At 36.7% G+C, this 15,079-nt stretch overlaps 1 protein-coding gene across 2 annotated transcripts in view; it reads left to right on the forward strand.

Moving 5' to 3' along the window:
• Positions 1-15,079, forward strand: part of PTPN12 (protein tyrosine phosphatase non-receptor type 12) — a 78,151-nt gene that overhangs the window by 45,420 nt on the left and 17,652 nt on the right. For both annotated transcript variants that reach the window (XM_037388827.1, XM_037388828.1), the window contains exons 8-12: positions 1,914-2,056; positions 3,503-3,569; positions 4,190-4,267; positions 4,367-4,465; positions 14,360-14,445. In XM_037388827.1, the coding sequence (XP_037244724.1) occupies positions 1,914-2,056; positions 3,503-3,569; positions 4,190-4,267; positions 4,367-4,465; positions 14,360-14,445 (473 nt within the window). The remainder of the gene's footprint in view (positions 1-1,913; positions 2,057-3,502; positions 3,570-4,189; positions 4,268-4,366; positions 4,466-14,359; positions 14,446-15,079) is intronic.

Here is a 15,079-nt window from a genome sequence, read left to right on the forward strand (position 1 = left end):
ATTTAATTTAATTTTATTTTAATTTAATTTAATATTACTTTTAATACCTGAATAGCATGAGAACCGGTTACTTCAGAAACTAGTTAATTTGTTTTGCTTGCATATACTATACATGCAAATCATGTTTGACCACTTCCCTGAGTTCTGTTCCGGTTAATTTTAATAGTTTGTATACGATACCTGTGTACTACATAAAACTTAAGTAGTAACAAAAAGCTGCAATTTGTGCCATGGTTTTGATCTTAGCAAAGAGCCCAAAGTTTCTGTTCCTTTAAGGAGTATTGTAATTGAAAGAATTAACAAGATAGGTTGATATTGAACTTATGTGGCTGATAAAACTATCTTTCTTCAGACTTAACCTTTGCTTCAGGATTTCTGTGGGCATACAGAAAACCCACATTTTGGTAATGAGTTACAGATTTCATCTTACTTTGAGGAATTCTAAGTGTAGAACTGGGGAGGAAAAATAGGTATTTGTGGTATAGAGTAATATCCTTTTAAGTTCCTTATCTGGTTTTCCAGAATAACAAAAAGTTTTGTCACTTCTTTAAACTTTTTGATGGAGAATCATACAAAATACTACACAAAAGAATTTTAAAATTCATTTAAATATACAAAGTTACTTTAGTTTCTATGAGGAAAACCAGTTTGAAACTTGAAGATTATTTTAAGCTAAAACATCAGGTTCTTTCTTAAAAAGTGGCAGTAAAAAAGGACTATGAAGACTCCTTTTCATTTTTAGTTTCCATATAAAAAGCCTAAATTTGAATAATTCTTTTTCCTGGCAGTTCTGCTAATGTGAAAAATCACTGGGTTTGTCTCTTTTAATCTAATTAAGTTAGTTCTTGGTGGGCCTTATTTAGGCAGCGGTAAGTTTTCTTCCTCCTTACTGATGAGGTTTTACATAATCAGTTGGATTTTTAAAATGCCTTTTCTTAGGCTGGATTTTCTCTTGCTTTTACTAGCTACAGTGTTTCCACAAGTCTGGCAAAAGTAAAGCATCAAAAATAGTTTGTTCAATTGGAAGATGATATACATTTCAATGCTCAAGGGGCCCACTATGTTGCTTCTCAAATAACGACGTAGAAGGTAGCATAGGTCTTGAAACTTGCAACCTGTAACGTTGATCAAAAAAGTCATATGCTTCTCTAGGACATTACTTTGAGGGCATACGAGAATCCAGAGGTGTGACAACAGTGTGGAAAGGTGCAGTAGAACTAGTTGTATTGCAGATGATTTAGGTAATAGTGAGAAAGAGGATTTGGCCTTTCAGGGATTTAGGTAGCTGAGTGATTAGGCTGTTCCAAAGCTTGCTTCTTAGTTGTCTTTTAGTACTTCTGTAATATGAGCTAAATAGAACAAAAGTGTACCTGCTGTTGTTGCAAGTGTGATCGGTGTTTAGATACCGCCTGAATTATTTCTCTCACTTTCTTAATTTCCTTCTGCATGTGAATGTACACACTTCATTTTGTAATGTGACAAAACAGTAACTATTCCCTGCCCCCCATTTTTTTTTAATGTAAGTTACTGGAGTATGATTGGAGAAAGAACCTTTCATGGTGGACTTTCCCTTTCTTTCTCTCTTTCGAAGTTTTAGACTGTAAGGACAGAGAATCTTCTAACACAGTTCAATGTTGTAGGACTTTTAACCAATATATTATAGAGAGGGGCTTGTGTGAACTGCCCCATAGTTCTTTCTTCTGTGCATTAGCAGCACTCAAAATACCACAGCATTTGCCTTGAGTTTTTCTAAGTGGTATAAGCTGTAAGTTTGGGGTTTTTTAATACAGTAAATGGCTTTGCTTGTCCACACTTTATCATGGAAAAAGTGAAAGTTCATTGAACTAATTATCTCATGCAGACTCCTCAAATATGTGTTATCATTAATGCATTTCCCCCTCCTTTTCCCTTAGGAGACTCGTAGTGTATATCAATTTCATTATGTTAACTGGCCTGACCATGATGTCCCTTCATCTTTTGATTCTATTCTGGATATGATCAGTTTGATGAGAGAATACCAGGAACATGAAGATGTACCAATCTGCATACACTGCAGGTATCAAATATATTTAATTTTTAAGTTTATATACATTTAAATTTTTTTTGAAGTCTAGGCTTTTGGTATGAGATGAAGTAGTTTGAGTCTAAATCAGTAGTTAGTTTCCTAAAAAGGAATATTTCTTCATGTCAAAACTTGGCTCAAAATCAGTCTTCACTGTCTTAAAACGCATGACAGTGAAATTTTGCTTCTACTTCAGTTCAAGACAGAATATCAATCAGAAGAGATTTAGTCTTTGAAGGGGAAACAATTTTGTGGTTCTTAAGACATTTAAGTCCTCATTAGGGCAAAACAGACTTTGAAGATCACTGCAAATCAGGTCTGGGAGTCAAGGTTCCATTTTCAGTTGGAAAGACTACATGGCAGGTACATCACAACCTAAGCACTCTTCTACCTGTCTTCTAGTATAACAAAAAATATTTCTAATGAGCAGGCTGTAGATTCTGGTTGGTAAGTCTTTGCTTCTGAGCAGCAGTTTCATCTTGGATCTGAAATATGGCTAACAGAAGGACTGTTGAAGCTAAACTGCCATAAAAGTGTTTTGGTGAATTGACAATTTCTGACAGTAAGTCTGGAAAGTTCTTGCCTATGATATTTGATGCTTTTTTTAAGCAACAAAAGTTAATGCATTATATATCAGAATAACTGAATTCAGATTCATAAGCCAGGTAATGTTAGGTTGTTGGGGCTTATTAACTGTTTAGAACTTGGTTATTCTCTTAAAGTGTATAGAAATATATTGTCTTTAGCTGCCTTCTTTTTCAGCTTGTCATTTTAAAGTAATCGAGGTCCAAAAGCATAAGAAACTTACTTAGCACTGAAATCCATTTCACTTTGTCCTATTTCTCTTGAATGTCAATGTTGTAAAGAACCAACATTCACGACTGCAGTGTAAATATAATGTAACAAGTATACATGTGTTAAAACTCTTTGTGTAAAATAGAGAAATTCATACTGCTAGGTAGGATAAAAGTGATAGTTCGCTATCATTTTTATAACTTTCAGATTTAAGTTTTTTTAATAACAAGAAGAAAATACAGAGATGATACTAAATCAGAAAAATGTGGGAAATCTTTAAAGGTATTCTGTTCTGTCATTTAACATATCTATCATTAAATTTTGACATCCTTACTGTTGTAGCAGTGGTCACTAGGAATAGTGCGACAAAAGTGGGAATAAAAATGTCAGCATTGAAGCATCTTTCATGATTACAGTTCCAACTGGCTATGAAAAACTTGCATTAAAAATGTCAATGCTCCATTTTGCATTTTTCACTGTTAATTTTTTCATTTTTAAGACATTATAGTGTCAGATTGAGTTTAAAATGATAATTGAGAAATTTTGATATTTGTTTTCACGTGGACTCTGGAAACATAAAGCGTATAGTGTATATTTAACCAATTAAAATAATTTCTAACATACCGTAACTGTTTATGTTCATAGTGCAGGGTGTGGAAGAACAGGAGCTATTTGTGCCATAGATTATACATGGAATTTGCTTAAAGCTGGGGTAAGGAATCTTAAAAGAGCGGATTTTTTTGTCATTCTGTCATTTTATAACAGTGATTGAGCTCTTGAATGTTCTAGAAGAGTAAAATGTTTAAGACCAGAACTTTTTTGACAGGTTGACGTTTGGTTTCATTGCATTCATGCTTCAGTATGTACTTCATTTCCTTTGACAGCAAGCTTATACCTAAAAAGTCACTGTAAAATTACAGATTTATAAAATATATTTCAATATAAAGTGGTTTTTTAAATTCAACTTTATCAACATCTCTGCTTGATCTTGCAGCTCTTGAGGCCTGATACTTGAAATATACAGGGATAACTTAGTTTTGGGATTTTTCAGTTGTGAAGCATCATTAATGTTGCAGTGTCATATTAAAGCTTTCATTACATGTCTAATTTTCAAAATACTTGAAATGCTCTCATCTGTTCTAAATCAAATGTTTAAAACCAGTTCTGGAGAGTAATTGCTTTTTTAAAAAAAATCTTCATAGCTGCAATGTAGAGAGAACAGATTTGCTTTACCTACAGAAGCTAAACGTACTTTTGGATGTCTAACGGCTTTTGTATTGCTGTTCTGACAAACGGTTTTGTCAATGTAGTTGACTTTCTTCTATGTTTCAGAAAATTCCCGAAGAATTCAATGTATTTAATTTAATACAGGAAATGAGGACACAGAGGCATTCTGCAGTACAGACAAAGGTATAGCTTGTTTTGAAATAAATCTCTACAAAGAATGATGGTATATTATCATATGATAAAGATCTTGCGCACTAATTTTTATCTGGTAATCTACTATAGGAGCAGTATGAACTTGTCCATCGAGCCATAGCACAACTGTTTGAAAAGCAACTGCAAAAATACGAAAGTTGTGCAGATTGGAAGATTGCAGATGGAGTGGTAGGTGTCTCTCCTCTATGAGTTGAAGCTGTTGGCTTCTGATAAAGATTTTCCTTTACAGTCTATTTTTTTAAATTTATTGTGAGGCACGTACAAAACTTGTTTGGACTACATGTGGGTTTTTTTGCCGAGTAGGGACACCTAGCCTGTGCTGAACTTACACTGAGGACTTGGTTTTAGAAGTAGAGTCAGATAATTAAAGGAATATTTACCATGTATAACAAATGCAATTGCAATGGGGGAAGCAATTCTAGTATGGACGAAATGCAGGACTTAAATATTTCAAGTTGTGAAATGTGCCCTTGGTGAGGTGGCAGTAGTTGACAGCTGGTCTGTTGCTTTGATTGGCAGTACTTACCCCAATTTTGATACATTGGCAGCAAAAGAAATTTTGTTGAAGCCTGAGCTGCTGCAAATTACTTGTTAACCAGTGTGATAAAAAGAAAGCTAAGTAAAACTCCAGCCTGCATATACATATATATACACATAGAATTTATCTATATACACATATGTGTATTTATTTTTATCTGATCTCTGTTTAGGTTAAACTGTCTTGAGAGGGAAAAACTTAATGGAATTTTTCTTTTCTTCCTTCTCCCCAGTGTGATGTTGGGCCCAATTTTAAACCAGCCAATAAGCATTAATGTGACACTGGGCTATTACACGCTGTTACGGGCTGCCTTGGTCTTGGCCCAACCCAGCTTTGATGTAGTTGAGCAGGACTAAAAGTGCCTTTGATAGGAAGCTTCATACTGTACCCTTTTAATAAAGGAAATGAAGAAAACCTTGGAAAAATAATATTCTTCATTGGTAATCATAGTGTTTGAGGATTTTTCTGTCTTTTTAAGGTTTAAATTTTTTTTCCCCCTTTTTTATGTTTAGATATTTTTTTCTTGGCTATGAATGGGCACCAAGTTAAAAATGGCTTTTTGGATCCATATATTCTTTCTCTCACCCACAGTCCAGAACTGTGTACCATGCTTTATCCTTGCACTGTATTTTGTTTTTGCAGTAACTTTATCTGTCCCTTCAGTATCCTATTGGTGTAGGTCCTGTTGCTCTCTAGAGGTATGAGAGTTGTATTTTCAGGACCATTTGAAATATCTGGAAGCAGTTTTAAATCTGCCTTTATTAATAAGTAGCCTTTTAATTTTAGGGCTATAGCTATTCTATACTGTGCTTTCTAGGAAGCCTAAAATGTTTTTCATTCTTAGAAAAAAGGCATATACCCTTCTGTTAACTCCTAAGAATTTATATCAGTTCCTGCAATAAGGTCTTTAGTTATGACAAGAAACCTGATGGACTAAGTGCAATATGTATAGGGCAGGCTCTTTTAATGTTACTGGTTTGATATTCAGCCTAGCTGATCTGTGAATTTTCATTTACTTCTGAATGATCTCATTGTGCTGGAAACGGGGCAAAATGAATTTGTCACTCTGACTAGATAGAGCCTTTTTTGCATTAGGAAATTATTCTTCTTCATATTGTAGCTTGAACACTTCTGCAGGAGGGTTGAGGTAAAAAGCCTTATAGGCGAAGAGTTTCTCTATCTAAAAATTCGGTACTTAAATTTGCTACTATTCATTTGTTAGGAAATTTGCCTTCAGGGGATTAACTGGTGTAGCTTAGCTTCTGTTTTAGTTTTACAAGGTAGTCTACCTCACATATCCAATTAAATATCTCCTTGTAGCTTTAACCTGATTCTCAAAACTTTGAGGCTTACTTGAGACAGTGTTTTTGCTATTCTGAAAAAGCTGGCTTTTTTCCTCCAAGGGTGTTACGTAGCTTCTGTTGTATATAATATCTGTTTTTTCCCAGAAATGTTGGGTGTTTTTAACTAAGATATATTCCAGAATGTTTGGCTTTGAAAAGGAAACAAACTGATGCAGAAAGTTTTCACACAACTTTATTACATATAATGTAATATCCTAAGGCTCCTTCCCAGATCTTACTCTGTCTGCAGGTGCTACAGCAACTGTGGAATGGTGTACATGTGAAGAGTTTTAATTATGTGAAGAGTTTTAATTATGTTTAGTGGAAACAATTCCAAATGAAAGAATGTGCCTTCTTTGGATATATTACTGTTATATGGGAGATAGTACTTAACTGAAGAGGAAAGTTTCTTTCATTTATTGTATTTTGATGGTACTCTGAAGAGTTGGAGTACTCTGTAAGGTTGGTTTCATGGTTCTGTTGTCCAATTGCTTTTCCCGTTTCAAGCAGCTTTTGAAATAAATTGTTATCTAAGCCTTGTAAGCAGTGTTTGCCAGTAACATCGCAGTAAAAAGTTAATCTGATTGGCAACGAGTAGCAGTATTCATAGGGAAGTAGCTTGGACGCAGTCCTGAACGTGTGTTCCTGTGAACTTGCCAGCTTTGCCCTGCTGGAAACAATACTGTAAAAAGTCAACAAAAACAACACATGCAGTGTTTGAAAATAGGTTTATCATAGGGTTAGAATTTCTATTAGCATTTGATAGAAGGATTCAAAACCATGTAGAAAATGCACATGTGATGTAACGTAGTAATTGTATGCTCTTGCCATATAATTAGTTATACGTATTGTGAATGTAGAGAACTACAAATGTGCTTAAAATAATGCTAATTATGTAAATGAAATTATATGAAGAAAAGCTTTCTTCAGATACCAGGCAGAGTACTTTCAGCAGTCCCCACAGTAGCCGAATTTCAGGGCAAAGATGAAACTGTTGCTCAGAAGCAGGTTTTTTCTGATAAGAAAAGACTCGGATGCTGAGTTTGATAATTGGAACTATTTTTCTCCCCCACACCCCCATAGTAGGACGCTTTTAAATTTGATAGACTCAGCCCCCTTCTCACTGAAACTCTTGATCATATCATCAAGTATTCGAAGTCATTAACTCTGCTTCTCACAATCAGTGGTTTTGTTAGTACTGTTGTGAAAATATTACACTTGGTGTTTGGAAGTTTTGAAACATGTGAGCTGATTAGTCTTGATCATCTGATAAGATACTGGTCAGGCTTGTATGAGTAGAATATTTTGTGAGTTATTTGAGGCATCTTTGTGATCTGAAGTGAAAAACCATAGTTGTCTTGGAAATCTGAATCAGATGGAATTCGATAAAGTTGGATGTTCTGTACGTAGAAAAAGGAAAATTGAGCGAAAGACAAAACAACAAAAAGTTTACTATCTTTTTAAAAATATTTCCTGTTGAATTTTGTCTCTTGACAGTAAAAAGCATGTTACAGTACTGCAAGTCCTTTATCTACCCTTATCCACTAACAGAAGCTTGTATTACTAAATACTTTCTCCAATATACGACGTTCCTAGTACTCTCAAGTATCTCTTGCATTTCTTCCTGTAGAAGTGACAGAATTCTGTTGCTGCGGTTGATAACACTTTTAGAAGCTGTGGAGGAATCAACTGCTATAAGAAGAATTGATGGTATTCAAAATGTTAGTGGTTCGGAAACTAAGTGAAAAGACTGCTGTTCAGGTTCTCTTTGCTGTTTTGCAGCTTGGAAAGAGATTTTTGGCCATTGCAGCATTCTAAAAAATCATATCTTCAGAGATATTTATCTTGCTGCCTAAGCTTGGAAAGTTTTATTTAATTTGAGTGTATCGTTTCTGTCTGAAGTATTTCTCATCCACTGATGCTCTGTGGTTCCCATGCTGCTTTATGATAAGGGCAAAAGGAATGCCTCAATTCCTTTTAAGGGAAACCAAGATATTACTTCTGCAAGAGCATTTGCAGTAAATTTGCTAGTACTTTACCAGTACAGAAGGCTTCTGAATGACATTAAATGTTTCCACTGTGAGTTCCAAAGTAAAATTATGCATTGTAATTCCTGGGCAGAAGACTTTGAATTGTAGGCAATGCCTGTGGAATCTCAGTATAAAACTGTGATCCTCTAATTGTTCCAAGTTAGTGACAGCTCTGTTTGGTGATTAAGCCGTTGGAGGAAGTAGGTGGGGAGAAGAGCCATCTTTGGGAGGTGACAGCACAATTTAGGTCACCTTAGGAAGTTTAATTCAGACGCTGCATCTGCCATGAGAATTCCTTGTTCCTCTGCATTACCACAGGAGCATGAGTTACCCTGTATTGCTGTAGACTAGATGTAATCTACACTAAATATTTAACTTTATGGTCTTTTCATTTGTTAATGTAGTCCTTTATAGATATACACACATTTCATATATATATATATATAAAAAATATGTGTGTGTAATTCAACAGAATACCTAGAAATTCTGAACTATGAGTATTTTCACTTAATCTTGGTAGCTGCTCCCTCAAATCAAAGAGGACATTGGAACTCTCAAACTGTTCAGGAGTTAATGCATATAGAGGTAAAGGTTGGGGAAAGCTCTTTTTCTTTTTTTTTTTTTTTTTAACCCACTTATTATTAATGTTTTTGTTTCCTTATAGTGAGAAGCCTGCCACAGTAAGATAGGTATCATCTGTAAGAAAGCAGGGCGCTGCACCGAACACTTATTGACAGAATTGCACATTTGTCTGTATGATGACCCCTGTGAACTAAATATGTTGTCCTGGTTTTTATAAGCTGATGCTTTTTAAAATTGCATTTTGCGAGAGAATGCAACATCTGTCTAGAGAAGCAAGAGTGCTGACTGATGCCAGTAAGCTGTGATTAGGAAGGGTGGAAGGCTTTTTCTTAATATTGCCATCTGCTCTTCTCAAGGCATGCGTCCATCCCAGTGAAATACCCTATATTCACTTCTACAGTTGAGATTCCTCTGTTTTGCTCCATGCTAGTTGTTCTGCATGTTTGCTAGTTGACTTAATCTGATACATGACAGAAGGGGAAATCTGTGAGTTGGTATCACTCAAGGGTGCTCAAAATACTGGTTGTTCACTGTATTTTGTGACACAGAACTGAGAACAAGCAAGACTTGCTCTGAGCATTCAGCAGGCAGTATTCCTTCAGTTAAAAGCAAGAAGAGATCCAGTAGTAACTGAGCACAATTACTTAAAAATGCTGCAACGCCATAGAGCTGATAATAAGTGCTGTTTTGTCTTGCATGGGTTAGTGCATTTGGTTACTGCCTTAAACTTCTATCATCTTCAACTTTTGAAGTAAAAATCCTTTACTTACTGGGGAATGAGTTGCCTAAAGGTGAACAAAGCCTACACAGAAACGTAAGTCTGTTGAGCTAATTAAGCAAAGTAGTGAAATTACCTCTTTTTTGGTGATGGCAGTTCCTGTACCATTCTTGCTCCTGATTTAATTTAACTAGAGCAGAACTGATCTTGATTTTAACCTAATGCAGAAGTGAAAGCTTTTGAACACATCTGCCTGAATTAGTGTATGAGGTTGGGATAACCACTGACTTCTAGGGTTGAATTAAAAAGTACCATTTTGTGTGTGTGTGTGTCTTGTTGTTTGGTTTATGAGGGGGTTTTATTATTTTTTAAAGAATTGTCTCTGTGGTTGTAAACGTGCCTCAGACGTTTGAGTTTATACCTATTTTGCAAGGTATATGCGTATGTTTTATTACTAGTATCAAAAAATGGCAGTGCGTCTTCAGCTACTTCTGCCTGTGTCAACTAGCAACAGCTTCTTACTGTATAGAGTTCAGAAAAGCTCTGACAGATGGTAGCTTCCTAAATGGGCTCTTTCTTCTGCCTGTGAGAAAAACATATCTCAAGAAACATTCTATTCACAAACACTTCACTTTACAAACACAGAAGGATAGGGGTGCAGCTGCTGGTTTGTTTTCCAGACAAGTTAGTCTACACCACAGCCAACAGGCACACCCTTTCCCTTGCCAGTGCCTTTTAGAAAACTGAGTGCCTGAATAAGAAATCTGTTCCTCAAAACTTCTGTGCAGGCAGGACTGAACTGGAATAGTGTTCTGATCTGCTGTAGGATGGAGAAGTTGAGGAGGAACTCCTCCTGTGGAGTTTATGTCTTTCTAATATCTCTCTGCCTTAGGAAACTTGGATGTGCTGTGGTGCTATAACAAGGCAAATAGCCCACTCTGTTCTTAGGATGAAGTTAGTTACTATCTCTAGTTACTATTCTTAAGATTAAGGAGGGCCCTATTAGTACAGCGTCAATGCATTTAGTGCTGTCCACAGTAATGACTACATATGGGAGAGATTCAGAGATCATTTTGCACAACTCGGGGAAGTGGGGAGAGGTATGACATGACTATTGAGCAGGAAACTGACTTGCTGCTGTTAGATTCCGTGAGCCTTTGACATCTCTGACACCAGCCTTCAGAGTAGTGTTCTGTCTGAATGTGGGCAATAAAATTCATTTTCATGTGTGTTAAGGGCAAAACAGTCTGTCTGATCACCCGATACCTGATGTTAAAAAGGCTTAGAAATAGCTTTCCTGCGTATTTGAGTAGAGGGGTCGAATGTCCACGTTTCCTGGTAATGTTTCGTTCCATCAGTGGCTAGAAAAAAACCCCTCTGAAGTTGTATTTTTTTCCAGTTGGCATGTCTGCAGTAGTTTACAGCTACATTTTAAAAATTTTCTGAGCTCTTAATGTTTTTCAGTAAGTCAAGGAAAACTGACAAAGGACTTATCTAGGAACAAAGGTACCCTTTTAAGATTGAGGGTCCTGCACTCAGTTGATGGATCAAGCATAGCATTCATAGTTGGTTTCTTTTTATTTTAGTACCTTATCAGCCAATTTTTTTCATTCTTTCTCTGACTTTTGGACACTATGTCTTGATGACAGCACTTTTTGCTGTGAGTAATTGTTAAGGTAGTGCTGATGCAATACGTTTCTGAAGGTAATTGGCTTGCAACCAGTGTTGTTCATTAAGAAGCTAGAATGATGCAACGCCCAGTACTTTAAACGTATTCAAACATAGTTCACAGTACGCTTCACTTTGAGAGGCAACCAGTGGATAATAATCATGTTGTACCTTACTGAACTAGGATCAGTTGACCTGATATGGCTATTAGTATTTTTATGCATTAGTCCAGGAAAACCAAAAATATTTTTTCATGGAAGTAACAGAGACTTAAAGAAACAATGTATTGTGACATAAATTAAAAAAAAAAAAAAAGAGCTATTTGCAAGTTGAGCAAGAGTGCTGTAATGTTGCAAACCTAAAGGCTCAGATTTGGAAACAAAAAGGGCAGAATTTGGTTTGCAGCAGAGGCTTTGTGTGTGGTCTGGATGTCTAAGTTCCAAATGTGCTCAGTGGAACCAGTTCTGTTACCTTTATCCCCAGCTTACTGGCTGGCTGCTCACTGGTGGATGAAAAGCCGGACATGAGCTGGCAGTGTGCGCTCACAGCCCAGAAAGCCAGTCATATCCTGGGCTGCATCACAAGAAGCGCGGCCAGCAGGTCGAGGGAGGTGACTGTGCCCCTCTGCTCTGCTCTGGTGAGAGCCCCCCTGCAGTGCTGCGTCCAGCTCTGGGGCCCCGGGCACAGGAAAGACACGGACCTGTTGGAGCGGGTCCAGAGGAGGCCTCAAAAACGATCAGAGGGATGGAACAGGTCTCCTATGAGGACAGGTGGAGAGAGTTGGGGTTGTTCAGCCTGGAGAAGAGAAGGCTCCGGGGAGACCTTGTAGCAGCCTTCAGTACCTAAAGGGGGCTTACAAGAAAGATGGGGGCAAACTTTTCAGTGGGGCCTGTTGTGATGGGACAAGGGGTAATGGTTTTAAACTAAAAGAGGGTAGATTCAGACTAGATATAAGGAAGACATTTTTTACAATGAGGATGGTGAAACACTGGAACAAGTTGCCCGTATACCATGCTAGATGTCCCGTCCCTGGAAACATTCAAGGTCAGGTTGGACGGGGCTCTGAGCAACCTGATCTAGCTGAGGATGGCCCTGCTTACTGCAGGGGGTTGACTAGATGACCTTTAAGGTCCTTTCCAACCCAAATAATTCCATGAAAACCAACCAACCTTGTTGGACTGCTGTGGGAGCTTCAGTTGTGGTCATGTAAATGTAAGTGGCTTTTATCTGCAAATTGAATCTCACTCAAAAAAAAAAAAAAAAAAAAAAGAAAAAAAAAAAGATAGTTACAGCCAGTGGTCAGTGGGACAATGAACTTGCTGTGCAGTTTGCCTGGAAAGGGCCAACACAAAGCATTGATACAGAACAATAGGGTATTTCTGCTGGAGTACTTCTGGAATATTTTTTTGGATAACTAGTTAATGGAGGAGGTTAGTGAAAAACAAAGACTAAAAGATTTATTTTATTTTCTTCACAGGAAAAGCTTTACATAGTACACTGAGGAATACAGTTTGATAATAGACTCTTCCCACTAGCAGAGAGGGATATGACAACTGTTTTAAGGCTAGTAATGGAAATTAAAAACATGTAACTAATTAATCTAAATTTAAGTGAGGGTAGTTAGCAATTGAGAACTTAGTTATGGTTAATCTTCTAAAGCTGAAATTGCTTACCAAATTCAAATGCAACTATCATATTTAAAGCAGAAATTAACAGGGAATTCCCTTTGTAAGACCAGAGGTCAGTCTCTGTCATCCAGTCTGAACAGGTAGGCTGGCAGATAGTAGACCCTGGTGCATGAACCTGGTATTGTGCTTTGAAATACTTTACACAGATTTTAAATGTTTATGGTTCTTCTTTAAAATTGCTTTCCAAAAGAAAACTCCTGCAAGAAAAACCTTTAGGTAAAATGCATATTAAACTCAAGATAACACTAAGGTAGGTCCTTGTCGGTTTTGTTGAATCTTTGGCTGTGGCATGTGTATGGTAGTGGTTGACAGCTTTAGACTCTTGCGTGTTCTGGTTTTATTTTTATATATTTATACATATTTGTACCGAGTCTGGCTAGGTTGGAGTTAATGTCCTTCATAGGTGCTGTGTTTTAGATTTGTGACGAAAGCAGTGCTGATGACACACTAATATTCCAGCTATTCCTGAATGATATTTGCACAGTGTCAATGTTGCCTGTCAATGTCTGTGATCCCAGTGAACAGTCAGGGGTGTGTGCAAGAGGTTGGGAGGGGACGCAACCAGGCAGATGAACCAAACTAACTAAAGAGGTAGTCCATAACACCATATAAACATCATGCTCAGCAAGAAAGAGGAAAAGAGGGTGAGGTTAGCCATTTTTTGCTCAGGAACTGGCTGGGCATAGGTCTCCCAGTGGGAGGTGGTGATTTCTTTTGCATCACTTCAGTTTGTTTTCTTTCTTTCTTTCTTCTCCCACTTCTCCTTTGGTTACTGAACAATTCCATTTTGACCCACAGGTTGTCTTGTCATTCCTCTTCCCTGCCCAGGGCTGAGGGTGGGGAAGAGTGAGTGGCTTTGTGGTACTTGGTTGCCTACCAGGGTTAACCCACAACAATATTTTATGTGTATATATGTATAAATGTGTATGCATATATATATTTACAAATATGTAAAATATGTTGTATTTGTAGTCCTAAAATTAAATAAAAATCTAGGTGCTTTGCTGAGTAAGTTAAACTTCATTGTATGCAAATGGAGGATTATTTGTAAGTGTTCTAGAAAAATGCGTTAAATCTTATCTGCTTGTTGCTTTAAAATAGCTGAAATTCTCAATCTTTTACTGTATTTTCACTTGTACAATCACTCCATTGAAGACGAATGTACAATAATTTGACTGGAAAAATAAATGCTTTAAGTATGAATAATTGGGAGGGCATAAGGGAGCTTGGTCACTACTAACCTGAAACATCAGCTTTTGAGAATTTTCTCTAGTGCATTGTGCAATTACGTGCTAAACAAAACGTTTAATCAGAAAAATTTGAAGTTGGATACAGAAGATACAAAATAATATTATGAATTTAGAGTAGAATTTTGAAATCATTCTCTAGATGATAGCCAAAAATATGTAATAGTCAAAATTGTTTTCAAGTATCATTACGGACCTTTGTGTTTCAGCTTTACAGCCATGAATGAAAACTTTTTTCTTTTAATCAGGATGAAAATAATACAGAGAATGCTGTCAGTTCTTCAGATGCTGAGAAACAGGATTCTCCTCCACCAAAGCCTCCACGGACCCGCAGGTAGTTAACTGTGATAATATGCTATTGTAAGCTGACAGATTGACATGCTTCACAACAAAACTGTTCCCACTATAAAGACTTTTAAGATGCAATTTTTTTCCCATTTATAGCTAGAAATATACATAATACAAATAGAAGTCTTGTCGTTGACTCTATAATAAAAGCTTTAATATCTTTGCAGAGTCTGAATATACCAACATTGCAATGACTACATGTGAGTAGACAAGCATACCCCTGTAGCAGTCAGATATGTGCAGGACAGGTTATCTTTAAATGTGTAGATCTCTTCATTTTAAAGCGTAGCTAGTATCAAGTTAACTTTAATGTCTCTACTAAGTAAGGATGAGAAGCCACTAAAGGCTTTTGCTGTATAAGATAGGAAGCTTACTCAGAGAGGGATAATTAATCCTTGTAATGCTTGCATTGGCCTTGGGGAAGAAGTGCTACAAAGTATAACTTCTAATTGTACTTTCTAGGCTTCTTTTATGTCTGTCTGTTCTTGGAAGTTACAAGTATCTTAAGGCTATTTATATAAGTCAATATTGGAATTTTGTTTATTAACTCACCATGAAGCATCTAGCTATACTTGATTTGCAGAGGTTCTGGAATTGTTTTGCCTTCTAACCTTCTGTGA

The sequence above is a fragment of the Falco rusticolus genome, chromosome 5 (genome assembly GCF_015220075.1).
Source record: "Falco rusticolus isolate bFalRus1 chromosome 5, bFalRus1.pri, whole genome shotgun sequence".
Lineage (NCBI taxonomy): Eukaryota > Metazoa > Chordata > Aves > Falconiformes > Falconidae > Falco > Falco rusticolus.